At 40.3% G+C, this 14,330-nt stretch overlaps 1 protein-coding gene across 7 annotated transcripts in view; it reads right to left on the bottom strand.

Moving 5' to 3' along the window:
* The window catches only part of St7 (suppression of tumorigenicity 7), a 233,144-nt gene that overhangs the window by 98,386 nt on the left and 120,428 nt on the right, over nucleotides 1-14,330 (bottom strand). For 6 of the 7 annotated variants that reach the window (XM_060374061.1, XM_060374062.1, XM_060374063.1 and 3 more), the window contains one exon: nucleotides 8,495-8,654. The exons of the other annotated variant lie outside the window; for it this stretch is intronic. In XM_060374061.1, the coding sequence (XP_060230044.1) occupies nucleotides 8,495-8,654 (160 nt within the window). The remainder of the gene's footprint in view (nucleotides 1-8,494; nucleotides 8,655-14,330) is intronic. 7 annotated transcript variants of the gene reach the window in all.

Below are 14,330 nucleotides of genomic sequence, written 5' to 3'. Positions count from 1 at the left end.
AAGGAGCCTATGACCGAAATGTAAATTGAATTAATTGATAAAAAAAATGCTGGCCAATCTTTTTCTCTATTAAGTACATTAGTACAGTGCCTAGGAAACAAGCACTATTCAAAACACAATTTATAAATTAGAATAAAAAATATCTTCAGTTAAAATTTTAACTCTATTACATCATTTGAAACAAAATATTTCTAGAGAAAACTAACTCCAAAAAGAAATATTGGGCAGACTTCAAACAGTCACCAAGTAGTACAGAGAGCACTTTATTTAGGAATGTCCTTGACATAGCCAGCAGGGGGTGCTGCAAACGTTCTGAAAACGTTTAGTTATCACTTAAGAGAACTAAATCCTTGTTAACTTGATATTGCAAAACCGTTCTGTATTCACTTTTTAACTATCCCTGAGACTTAGAAATTAGGGTACAACTAACTGCAGCATATGTAAAAGGGGTAAAAGGCAGTTAAGAAGTACAAACAAATATCTTCCACGGTTGCATTTTTTTAAATGCATTTTTTTTTAATTGAGGGCACAGGGCAGGTAATTTTTCTCTAAGAAATAAGCACTATAAAGGTCGTCTATATGTACACATCAAATCCTTGCCTTAATTGACATAGTTCATATCTGCTGTTCTGTTCTGTAATCTTTCCTACAGAAAAGTCTTTTGGCATGGAATTGGCCCCAGAGAACACACCCCATAAAAAGCAGTTGCCTGATGTGGCTTAATGTAACATGGACAATGGTGTAAGCGCCAAATCTGAAGATGCAGAGAAACAGACCTCCACGGGTAAGAGACTTACACATGAATTCTTGTGTGGACTCCTGAGGAATAAACTTAGTTCAGATCAGATTTCAAGTTTTTCCTTCAAAAAGAATGTTCCATTCTTTACTCCCTTCCACAGTTTCAGTGCCATTGACCAGCACTAAAAGTCAGCTGGGACTCCATTAAGCGCTAGCTCACATCACTAAGAGTCTACTTATAAATATGTCCTTAATGCAGGCACACTCTCTGCGCTTCAGTTTTCAGTGTCCGTAATACAGACGCCACTCAGCTCTGATGGAAATGTGTGACCTCAGCATGTACAAAAGAATAGCAAAGCTTGAGGGAAAGGGAACCAGCTACCATTAAAACAGCACTTGATATTTCCCAGTCTTCAGAGCACATATGCTTCTTTGTCAAAATGGGACAGTTGTAAGTCTCTGTTTGGGAAACAAAGAACATAAAACTTAATCCATTAAGGATTTCTAAAGCAAGCTCTAAATGTTTTTGAAGCCTTCCTTTTCCCCAGGTCCTACTAAAATCCTCCATCACTATCATCATTCCTTTGTCCCTTCTGACCCAGTTACTGTGCGGGCTAGTTTTATGTCAACTTGACACAAACTATAGTCATCTGAGAAAATTCCCTCAGAAGATTGAGCTGTAGGCAGACAAGGCTGTAGGGCATTTTCTTAATTAGCGGTTGATGAGGGAGGCCCAGCCCTTTGTGGGTGGGGACACACCTGGTTCTGAGTGTTCAGATCACACAGCCAGCCTTCAGTGCGCTAGGCTCTTCACAGCAGCAGAAACAGCAATTTTTATCTTAGTCGTAAGCCTAGCTTTCACAGATCCTTTCTATAAGGAAGCCTAAAGCTTATCATTTACATCCCTTATATAAATTAGTGAGATGTATATATAGGAGCCCTTCCTCCAGGGCCATCGTAAATGATGTTAAGCCCTCTTGTCCAGACTGAGCTCTTTCAATAGGCAACAAAACAGCACGTTTCAACATCCTGTAACTTCATCAATTAAACTGTCCAATGGATGAACAGATTTCAAGTTTTCTCTAGGGAAATGTCAGTTACTTCAAAATAAGACTTCCAAAGTGTCTGAAGGTTTCACTGGACATGTTGTTGTTGTTGTTGTTGTTATTGTTGTTACCACAAGTTTATCAGTCTTTGATATGACTTTGTGCTCTTACTAGCTTTGATGTGTCAGAAACGAATACCCAATTTTCTACATCATACTGATCAATTTCAGGCAATTATTAGAAGTACTCCTTAAAAAAAATTAAGCCTTAACTACTTAATGGCTTTTCAAAATAACTAGTTCGAGAAAAAGTGATGTAACATCTGACTGCGCTGCTGGGCCTGCTGGCTGCGTGAAAAAGAGCACAACACAAAGGGGAACTGGCTCCAAGCTGGGCAGCAGGGCCTTTGGCTATCATGCTTTTAACCACCTTGCACATGAGACAGAGCCTGGAGCAAAGCCCGCCTGCCCAGATTTGTGGCTGCCAGGACAGAACCCCCAGGGCTGAAAACACCTAAAGAACTGCGGGCAAGCCACGTGGGTGGCAGGCCCTGAGAGGGACAGGCCTGCTCAAACCGCCATGCTGCTCGGCATTGACGCGTCCAGGCCCACCGCAGCGAGCGCCAGAACATGAACGCGCCAACCTCGGGCCACCGTGCGCCTGTCCCTGCAGAGGGGCCAGCCTGGGCTGGACGCCGTGTCCCCACACAGCAGAGGAGGGACGGGCCCCGGGAGCCGGACCACAGGCCCAAGCCCGCTCAGCCTGCCCAGAAACCAGACGGGGGCCCAGCTCGGGGCAGGAGGGCCCCCGAGGGACACGGCCCCCGCGGCCCCCAGCAGGCGCGGGGGCTCGGCCTGACCTTGCTTGCAGCCCTTGGCGAGGCGGAGGCGCTCGGGCCCGCTCCCCGGCGCCGGCGAGGACTGGGTGGGCGCCATTTTCCACCGCCGCCCAGGTGCACTTCTCCACGGCCGCGCCGGGTTTCCCAGCCAGGCCCGTCTCCTCCGCTCCTCTGCAAGTTTTACCGGTGGGTGACATTTGCCTTCATTTCCGTTCGGATGTCAGTGTCTCGGTGCGGGTAAAAACGACTGTGTCCTTGAGCAAGCCCCCGGGGGTCTACCGTCTGTGCCTCAGTGGGCTCCAAGCTCGCCACAGCCTTGAGGGTCCGTCCCGTCGGCTTGCCCCTTCCTCCCCGCACTCCCAGTCTCCGCTACCCAGGCTGTTGCTTAAGGGCCTCAGATCCAAAGCCTTTATGGTTTCAGTGGCATTTTGTAGGCGTCATACATAGTTTAGAGTAAACCAACTGCTCGTGTGAAGAAAAAGTAATTTTAAAGAAAAAAAAATGGCAAAGGAAACATGGATAGCTTTCATTCAGCAAGCTTTGTTACTACAAATTCTTGCACGGAAGAAAAAGAATTAGTAAACCTGAGTTATAAGACCATTTCTATTGGTTTGCTTTGCTCAAGATAGTACTACTTTCATCAAAGATATGGTGAGATAGCTAAATCTTTTAATTCATATGTCACACGCATCTAACTGGCCATTGCTGATTAAATCATCTCCACCAAGTAATGTATTAACCCTGAAACAAGCTTTAAATACATGCATGTTTACTAGAAACTAAAGCCATTCCAGGCCTTTTCACCATTTAGATAGTGGTGTACTATTTTTCACCATTTAAACAGAGATCTCATCTGTACTAGAATATAAACGTTAATGGCAAATGATTTTGAAAAGATGGCTAGGAAAATCACTTTCAGTCCGTGCTTTAAATTTTGGCATATACACCCCGAGACAATTAACACGCAATCCCAAAGGCCCCTGGGACATAAAAGTTTGTAATTTTTGCAAAGGGAAGCATCTACGCTGAGAGCTCCGAAGGGCTTGGGTGTGAAAGAGTCCCTGGCCAGGCAGCCATATCCCCAAGTGTGCTGGCTTTCGAACCGTGTCTATTTATAAAGTCAGTGGAGCTGGGAGGCACTCCCATGTAACAAGCTGTCCTCTGACTTGGGTGTTTCTGCATGGCCTCATTTAATTTCCAAAATGCTCTGTGAAGCTGTCAGTGCTATTATTCTAATGTTTTCAGATTAAGATACTAAGGCTTATTTAGGAAAGCTAAATGGCAAGCCCTAGGTCACTGCCTGCGAAAGGCCCAGAGCTAGGCCATAGCACCCTGAGCTGTCAATCACTGCCACTGAGCTGCTTTTGAAGGCATCTGGAAACCTGCCACAAATCGTGCCATGCACTGTTACAGAGTATTAATCTACTGATATTGAGGTTTTTGAGGTAAGGTCTCACTCCACAGGTTAAAGTGACCTTAGAATTTTCCATTTTTCCTGGCTTTGCCTACCTAACACTGAGATTATAGGTGTGAGCCAACAAGCCCAGCACAGTCTTTTAGTTGCTTAATAACTATATTAATTTTAGCTTTCTAGAGCATACAGAGGGTCTGGGACAGTCACTTAAAAATCCATTGGTCTGTAAGGACTTGGATTCATAAGCTGGTGTACACACCTCCCTGTAATGGCCACACTCAGGGGGAAAGAGAGGAGGATGCAGAGTTGGAGGTCACCCTGAGCTATAGACAAAAACACTGTTCAGGAAGAGAGAAGAAGGGGCAGATACAGAGGAGAGTGCCTAGGTTGTCAGTCAGGTGACTTCTGTTTCCTGCACCTCAGCTTTCTCAAGCTTAAAATGGACATAATAATAATTATTGTTCAGTGGAGTCATTATAAGGATTAAATATGGTAATATCACTTAAAACTGGTAGCAAACATTAAAAACATTAAACATTCTTAAAATGGACTTCTATGGGGAAAATGTTTTATGTGCAAATAGCCACCTATGACAGTTTTAGGATTTTTTTTTTTTTTACTTTTTCCTAGTTATTTCCATTGCTTTTTTGTTATCCTTTTTAAATCAGTATTGGACTGCCCCTAATGACCCAATGAGCATTAATTTAGAATGTAAAATATATATGTATAGAGCATGATTAAAACTAATTAGAAATTTGAATTTTTGTAATTATCTAGAATTTAAAACACATTATGAAAATTAATGTAAGATAGAAATGAGGTGACTTGGATGGGAAGCCATGTGGCTGTCAGAGCTGTTTACAGATCGAGGTCCCCCAGGGGCCTGTTAGCATGTCTGAGGGGCTAGGCCTGACTTTGGCATCACTGCTTATGTGATAGAGAAACTTGCACTGTTCTCAGTATCTATCTGCCAAAAGAAAATGCAGCAAACCTTGTCTTTATGATATTTTATTTGAGGACAATAATAAATTATCAAAAAAAAAATGTTCTCCTAAAGCCAAATTCTAGGTCTCTCTGGGCTGTGTGAATCTCCTCTCTCAGGGAAAAGTTGGCCACATTTTCAACCTTGTGAATCACCGACTCATAAACTGCACTGAATTAATAAATAGCAGCAAGACTCGTGGTGATGTGGCAAAATATATCAGCAGAGTTTATCAGAAACCATACGTCTGGAAGACACATAGCAGTTTCGTTCCCAAATAAAACAAGAATGTCCACAAACATGACCTCTGGCCAAACAAGCTGAAGTTTGCTAAAGTAAGAAAGTATATAATCAAGCACATTTCTAATCCACAGATAAGAATCACAGAACAACTTCAACAAGCCTGCACTTCAACAACCTGTCCACTTTACACAGATAGGGGCTTTAAAACGCATTCATAATCTGCCTTGTTTTCTCATTCCTCAAACTCCCGCCTTCATTCCAAATCATTGTTAGCTTAGCCATGTCTGGCAGGTGTTAGTCAAAACAAATAATACTTTAAGGACTCTAACAAGTTTTCACATGGACCAATGTTTACATCTAATGTTTTCACTTCATTTTTAACTTTGTCAATGATTTTGTTTTCCAAATAATGCCATTAAACTTCCCTTGCCTAAGTCCATGGTGCTTTACTTGCCAAGTTATATTCATGTAAAATTCAGTGAAGATGTTTATGGCATTTTAAAAAAATCAATAGTTTCTACCCTTCTGTTATGAACTCACTAGCCTTCCTATTAGTTTAAAGAAAATAAGACTTTTAATGCAAATCCATCTGTCTTAAGAAAATAAATGAATTATTTTCTGCTCTGGACCTTTTTCTTCCTTTATACTAAGCTGAAAGCACACTATTAACAGAAAGTGACTATTAGTAAAAATTAATTGCAGATAACATATTTCTGTGGTACTTTCCTTATTTAGAAATAAAAATCAGCCCATGACAATGGCTCTTGCCTATAAATCCAGCATTTCAGAGGATAAGAAATAAGGATTATAAAGAAGTAGAGGTCATCCTTGGCTACATAGTGAATTTCAGGACAATCTAATAAGACTCTGTCTCAAACAAACAAAACTATCTCACACACACACACACATACACACACACACACACCCCAATCAACACAAGAAAATATAAAGAGATGTTAATCCCATAATTTCTGGTATTTCCATACCTTCATGCATGTTTGTCACATATTGGCCAATTATTAGCAGTCTACATGTCAAGAATAAGTAAGCATTTTTGTACCTAAATATACAAAGTAATTTCCATTTTTCTTATGGTAACTATTTAAATGTTGTTATAAAATCATATCATACATGCTATATCTGTTATACTGTAAATTACTGGAAAGAGGATCCAGGGTAGTAAATACTAGTGTAATTGAGTCAGTAATAATAATCAAGAAGTTTAATTTTAGCCCAGTAAAAACCTGATACAAGTAAACCTGAGAATTCCCATGGCTAGTATTTTCTAATAGATTTTTATCTCTTCTATTTTGTTTGGTTTTATTTTGAGGCTTGGTCTCATAATTTCTAGACTAGTCTTGAACCCATGGACTCAACTGATGCTTTGGTCTTTGCCTCTCCCATCTATTAGATGAATATATTGTTTAAAAGGATTTAGATTCTTCTTTGCAAATGACAGCATCAAAATTTACATAATACACCATATATCTACTAAGAAAGATGTATGATCCTTATTCCACAAGCCTGATAACCTGAACCCACTTAGCGATGGAAGGAGAGACCTGACCACACATAAGCTGTGCATATATCCTTCCACTCCGATTATACACATGTATAATAATAAATTTAAAAATAACGTTACTGTGGAGGAGAACATGGACTTTTCATTGCACTAAGGAAAGTCAAGAGCTTTAAGTTGGGTAAGGAGAAAGGAGAGCACTCACACAAATATAAATGCAACCATTTTAAAGAACACCTTAAAAGGGCATGCTTTCTGTTTACTGTTAATTTTCTGCATTGTGCAAGTATAATAGAAATTTGAGTCAGTTAACAATACAGTTAATCTCTGAAATCTTCAAAACAGATACAACATGGCAGCAATTATCTGCCTCTCCTCATATGATAATGATTAAATGATCAACATTCCTCTATAGAGCAATGAGACACAATTCTTTGCATTTCTGGTTAATGAAATGTTTAACTGTACTGGGGTCTCCTATTCTTTTCACAAGGTAGGTAAACTTAGAAAGTCCCAAACCATTTTATTACCTGCATGGTGCCAGTTGTCATGGGTGTCCTGTCACAGTAAGCACATAGCAGGAGCTGCCAATACCATTCGTGTCAGGCTGGAAAAACATGAACTAAAAAGCACTGCCCCAACATCGAGGTCAAAATGCTCCTTGATGCTTACAGCCTGGCTAGGAAGTTATAAAATGTGATTGAGATGTAAAGGAAAAAAAAAAAAAACCTAAGCTTGCTCTCTAATGCCTTCCTTTTATCCTTCAAGTCTCAGAACTTTTGGAAGCTTTGGGCTTGGTCAGGGATTCCCCCCACCCCCACACACATACCTTGCTCTCTAGTATGTTTCTCTAGTACAATCAGAAGACTTATCACTTTGTTTCCTCAAATAGTCCAATAAAGATGAGGACGAGACATTGACTTTATAATTCATAAGAGCCAGTAGGAACCAGGTTCATAATAATTACTTAGGAACAATTTACTGCGTTGACCTAGAAGATTAGCTTCTTTCTTCTTGTTTGAATTCCTCTTCTTATTGCCTTTCAAAGATACAGCAGATGGTTGTGCAGGACACTACAGATGCTACAAGAAACACCCCCACCAATCACAATGCCATTTGATAATGTTACAAAATCAACAAAGTAGAGATGGTCTGTATATCTGTTAGAAAAGGCATTTGATTTTGACACTGCCAGAAGAACAAACAGGGAAACAAAAGAAATATTTGTAGTTCAGGTCCTAAGAAACATGGCAAGAACAAGTAGTGAAAAGTAACCTATGACATAAGCAGAATCTGATGAGATGGGTTAGAAGCAGCTCGTGCTGTGTTGAGGACCCTGGAATGTGGGGCTTCACTGTCAATGGGACAGGTCAGACAGGGCCTTGAAAACAGACAAGCAGCAAAATCAGACAGAGTTAGACTCAACTTTCAGCCATCACTGTGGAAGAAAATGCACTCGGTAAGTCCTCTATATTCTGTACTATATGCTATATATACTATATGTTTTAAAGCTACTGCTATGAACATCTGCCATGTTAAATCTAATGGGAGCAAAAGTAAACAGCATGAACATTTCTGTCCCTGGTATGCTTGTGTACCACTTCTCTGATGCAGCTTCCTGAAGTCCTTTGAAATTTAACACAATTTTTCTCTGAAACTTGAAAGAGTTTTGCTGTGTTAATTTCACGGAAATTTTATAAGAGACATTCCATACCTGAGACACTTTGCCTGTTGGAATCTGAGTCACCATTACTGGAATTAGAATTATTGGAAGAGTTGTTGTCAACCCCTCCCAGCAGGGGGCGCAAGTGGCTTACTGAGACTTGTTCAATGAAAGACGTTCCATACTTGCGAAAATACCACCATTCAAATATCTAGAACAGAAAAATAATGTGTGTTTATAATCTGTTTTTCTTTGTAATTTCAAGACACATGCCCTCAGTATATGATTGCTATTTCTGTCCACCTTTCAAAAAATGTTTAATTTGGTCTAACTGTAATAGATTTCAATAATTAAACACCAGTATTGTTTAGTTAAAATGTTTTTTTCTCTGCTGAAGAGTGGTTTTAGAAGATATATAATTACAATGATAGACAAAATATTAAGGTGTTTTTTAGAATTATTTTTCTCTAAGTAAACATACTATTCTAATAACAAAATCATCTTAGCAGAAAGAGAACTCTATAAATGCATATGAATACCAATTTTTCCAAAATATACCTTAGAATTAAAATGTTTTAATTCTTGGCATTTTATATTATTGTAAAATCACACCCAAAATTTCAAGTAATTTTAAATTTAAAAAATGCTTTAATTGTAAAAGTAAGACTTTTTTCCAAGAAATGCTGGTTTTAGCAAACAATAGAATGGAAGGCAGGTCAGAACTATTAGCATGCTGCCTGGGAGACTGAGGCAGGAGGATCACTTTAGCCCAGGAATTCAAGGCCAGCCTGAGTAACATAGTGACACCTAGTCTTTAGAAAAAAGTAAAAAGTAATCATCATTTCATGCATGGATGGCACTCAATTCCTGAAACTTCTCAGTCCCCTTCAGGCTAAGTGCTATTCAACAAACATTTGTTGTTTGTCATCAATGTTCCTTATTTCTAAAGCTGACTATTGTGTACTTTTAATTCCAAGAGAAAACAAATAACTTTCCTTAATTTAAAAAAAAAAAGGTCATACTTGTATAACTAGCTGAAATCAATGTTCCCTGAACCCTGGAGGAACGAGTGCCTTCCCATGTCTCTTTCCACAATGACTGCTTCCCCACCAACATCCCATGTTGCTCTCCCCATCCTTTTCTCCTTGACCTATCTAATTACAATTTGTTCTTTCCCAGTCATACATCATTCAAGAGAAGAAATTTAAGAATAGCTACTAGCCAAAATGGTAGCCTAGGTCTTACCTGCAGTCCTCACTCAGGAGGCTGAGGAAAGTGGGTCATAAGTTCAGAATGGTGAAACCCTGACTCAAACAATCAAGCAAATGGCCAAGCATAGTGGCTCATATTTATAATTGTATCACTAAATAGAAAAGCTAGGGCAAGAAGACTGCCATGAGTTCCAGGACAGCTTGGCTACAGAGAGGAAAAAAAAAAGAATAACTACATGCCTGAGGCTCAAAGGATAGCTGTATTATTCTATATAGTATGCAATGTACAATCAACGTTGAAGTAAATATGTTTATGTCTTTCTTTACTTCTTAAGAAAGTTTCATTATCTGCTCTGGAATGGACATTGGGCTATTATTTAAAACTGATATTTTCTCTCTTATTTTCTGCTGGCATAAAACAACAGTATCAGGAAGGACATCTATGACTACCAGAAGAAAACATTATCGGCCAACCATAATGTTCCCAGCCATATACGGAATACATTGATTTATTGACTTACTGCTCATATTGCAATGTTTAAGAATATAGTTTGAAAGTTATTTGGATATGGGACTAATCTGTGTGAAGAAAAAAGAAAGTTCAACAGTGATAAGTGTTGGGAGCATCGTATTTCCAGGGAAACCAGGAATGTTAAGCATGCAGGACTGTCCTCTCAAGGGGAAGGATATAAAACCTGTTTTCCACCCAGAAGGCTGGGAACTAGAGGTGATTAACAGCCTGGTGATTTGTGTTATCTGAAGGGCCAGGCAGCATCCAGCTCCCACAACCAGGAACAGAGGTGGCTAGTAGGCTGGCTAGTAGGCTAAATGACCCTAACATTGTCTGCATAGCCAGGGGCTCCTCCAAGCTCCATAAAATCCAGACCAGAGGCAAATGATACCCCAAATGATCTCTACACTATCTGTATGACCAAAACCATGCCAGATCCGTCCTAGGCCCTTAAAGTAACACAGGTTACTTTATCTCTAGAACCCATCTTCTTAGAAAAAATGACATCTATCTTGAGTTGAGTGTCAATGTCGTTATGCTTACTTTTGACCAGGGATTATATTATAACCAGGAAACTTTTTTCCAAATTGTACTGTGTTTAAATATAAATAATAAATAAACCTCCTGGCATCAGACCCTTAGAACTTTGATCTGGTGAACTGAAGCTGAACCAAGTTTTCGTTCTCACCTCTTCAGGGATTGCCTCACTGCTGCCTGTAACACCTGCAGGGACCCTCATAGGGAAACATACAGATTGTGGAGCCATAAAGATGTCTATAGCTCCAAGTGATTTATTTGATTTATTTGATTTATTTGAATACTAGTACCTTCAATATATTTATCTTCAAGAGTCGTCATTTTTCATACCAGCTCAATGTAAAGTACGTACTTCAGTGTCTGGCCCACAGTTCTCAAGTGCTCACTAACAAAGTTACATCTATTATGTTAATGGTTTGTGCCAATCAAGGATGACACACCTCTGAGTCCTACCCTGAGGTACCCCTCTTTTGCTAGTTGTTGTGTAGCAATTTCCTCTAAAATGCAACATTTCTTCTTAGAGGGAAGGCAGTTAAGACAAAGGATGCTCTAATCTAAAGAGAAGTAAAACAATCCATTCTGCAGGCAAGTTCACTAAAACTCGGGATGTAAAATGACTTAGGAGTGGCCAGCTTCACTAGGCCCTCATTCCTCGTGCGTAAATAAGCAGTAACAATTGTGAGGAGACACTGTCAGACCAGCCAGGCTGCCTGGAAAAGACACTTCAATCTGTCAAGATGCCTGCAAGTTGTGCAGTGTACTTTGAGTGTCCAGCTTTTGTGAGCCATACGCCATACTCCATAAGTAACTGCAGAAAACTCATTAGGTTAGCAAGCTTGACTTAAGGAGTATCCTTATCAGTCTCTCATTGGTTCCATATCTGGGGCGAGCAGGTGTCTTTCCATCTCCCCAGGAACAGTGCTGTCAGATGTCACTCCACAGTTCCAGCTAGTATAGCCTCTTACCTATCACTAGGAATGTTAACAGAAAACACGTGACAAGGTACTGCTCAACTGCAGTCCTGAGCAGTCCACAAAGCTCTCAACAAGTGAACAAAAGCTCTCTGCCTCAAGGTTCCCAAGACCCCCGGTCACTGGTCACAGAAATGACAACAGACTTTTTGTTCTGCTTTCCCATGTTGCACTATTGGAGCACCTACTATGCCACAGTCCACTCATTCCATCACACAGCACCACGTATTCTTAGCCACCATGAGTGATACCCCAGCGTCACAACACTCTTGTCCCTACCCTAAAAGTCCATGCTTCACATCCACAATATCTCTGACATGCCAGAACCCATCACATGCACAAAGCCTTGAGAGTTCAGCTCTTTCGTTCCTCTAGCAGAACCATACAAAGATCAACACTTAAAGAACTATGGACCTTAAAGAACTATGTACACCAACAGCACAGGCTCTAAGAGCAACAATCAATAAATGGGACTTCATGAAACTGAAAAGTTTCTGCAAAGCAAAGGACACCGTCATCAAAACAAAGCGACCTCCTACAGAATGGGAAAGAATCTTCACTAACCCTTTATCTGACAGAGGACTAATATCCAGTATATACAGAGAACTAAAGAAGCTGAAAAGCAGCAAATTAAGTAATCCAATTAAAAAATGGGGAACAGAGTTAAACAGAGAATTCTCGACAGAGGAATATCGAATGGCAGAAAAACACTTAAAGAAATGCTCATCCTCATTAGCCATCAGGGAAATTCAAATCAAAACGACCCTGAGATATCACCTTACACCCATCAGAATGGCCAAGATGAAAAACTCAAGCTGAAAAACACATGCTAGAGAGGTTGTGGAGAAAGGGGAACCCTCCTCCACTGCTGGTGGGAATGTAAACTGGTACAACCACTCTGGAAAGCTATCTGGCGCTTTCTAAGACAATTAGGAATAGTGCTTCCTCCAGACCCAGCTATACCACTGCTAGGTATATACCCAAAGTATGTTCAAGTACACAAAAGGGACACTTGCTCAACCATGTTTATAGCAGCTCTATTTGTAATAGCCAGAACCTGGAAACAACCCAGATGTCCATCAACGGAGGAATGGGTACAGAAATTGTGGTATTTTTATACAATGGAATACTACTCAGCAATCAAAAAGGAGGAAATCATGAAATTTGCAGGCAAATGGTGGGATCTAGAAAAGATCATTCTGAGTGAAATATCCCAGAAGGAGAAAGACAAACATGGGATATACTCACTTATATAGACCTATAAGATATGATAAACATAATGAAATCTATACACCTAAAAAAGATAATCAATTGAGTGGACATGGGGTAAGATGATCAATCTTCATTTAGAAAGACAGATGGGATGTGCATTGAACATATGACAGGAGTCTACCGAGTGCATCTGAAAGACTCTAACTAGCAGTGTTTTCAAAGCAAAGACTCATGACCAAACCTTTGGCAGAGTACAGGGAATCATAGTCTGATGGGGAAAGGATAGGAGTTCCACAAGGACCAAATAGGCACAGGGTCTTTTCTGAGACTGACATTCAACCAAGGACCATGTATGGATATAACCTAGAACCTCCACTCAGATGTAGCCTGTGGTAGCTCAGTAACCAATTGGTTTCCCAAAGTGAGGGGAACAAGGACTATTTCTAACAGGAACTCAATGACTGGCTCTTTGGTCTCCCCACCCTCGAAGGGAGGAGCAGTCCTGTTAGGCCACAGAGGAGGGCTTTGCAGCCAGTCCTGAAGATACCTGATAAAACAGGATCAGATGAATGGGGAGGAGGTCCCCCCTATCAGTGGACTTGGAAAGGGGCACGGTGGAGATGAGGGAGGGAGGGAGGGACTGGGAGGGAATGAGGGATCGGGACACGGCTGAGATACAGAGTTAATAAAATGTAACTGATAAAAAAAAAAGATTTTCTCACAAAAAAAAAAAAGAACTATGTAGGGGATCCACTAAGATGAGGAACAAAGACTGTTCATCAAGATGCAGTGACCCGACCTGAGTCATAAAGCTAAATAAAGTTGCTTAGCCTGAAGCCCAGCTCTCTGCTGCTCCCTTCCCAAAGCTCTTTATTAAGCTAACAACATAACAATGCTTCAGTTAAGCTGGAACAGACACACAGGCAGTCCTTCATTTCCCTGGAAAGTCCTCTTACAGTCTCCTTATTCTTTCTTAGCTATATAAACCAATTCAGAAGTAGCCTATCAAATGTGACCAGATAATTAAACCTAAGAGGCAAGAGCCTCAAATTAAGTGGCCATTTGGGGACACTAGTATAAGTAGTGGTTCCCTGTCCTTCCACTATGTACCAAAAGAAAAGGAAGAAAGGAAGAATTTGAAGCTTTCTCAAATGTCAAACCAAGCTCTTTAACTTCAGGTCACAGCACAACAATCTTTTAAGAATTTCAAAACTCATCAGACTTTGAGGGAACACTTCACAATATTTTTAAAGTGCTGAATGGATCCAAATGGGCAGATGGTGTTATTTAATGCATACATATTTGGTGTCACTTTGAATACATTTCCCTTGTGCATACCTGCAGGGTAAACATTAAGGCACTCATAAACAAATGTAGCTTTTTAAAATAGCTCGTAGACATGCTAGTTTAGTGGTCCTGACATACTGGGAAGGGAGTGCAGTCTC

The sequence above is a fragment of the Meriones unguiculatus genome, chromosome 21 (assembly GCF_030254825.1).
Source record: "Meriones unguiculatus strain TT.TT164.6M chromosome 21, Bangor_MerUng_6.1, whole genome shotgun sequence".
Lineage (NCBI taxonomy): Eukaryota > Metazoa > Chordata > Mammalia > Rodentia > Muridae > Meriones > Meriones unguiculatus.
Note: the sequence above shows the minus strand (reverse complement) of the source record. Positions and strands in the feature narration are given on the sequence as shown.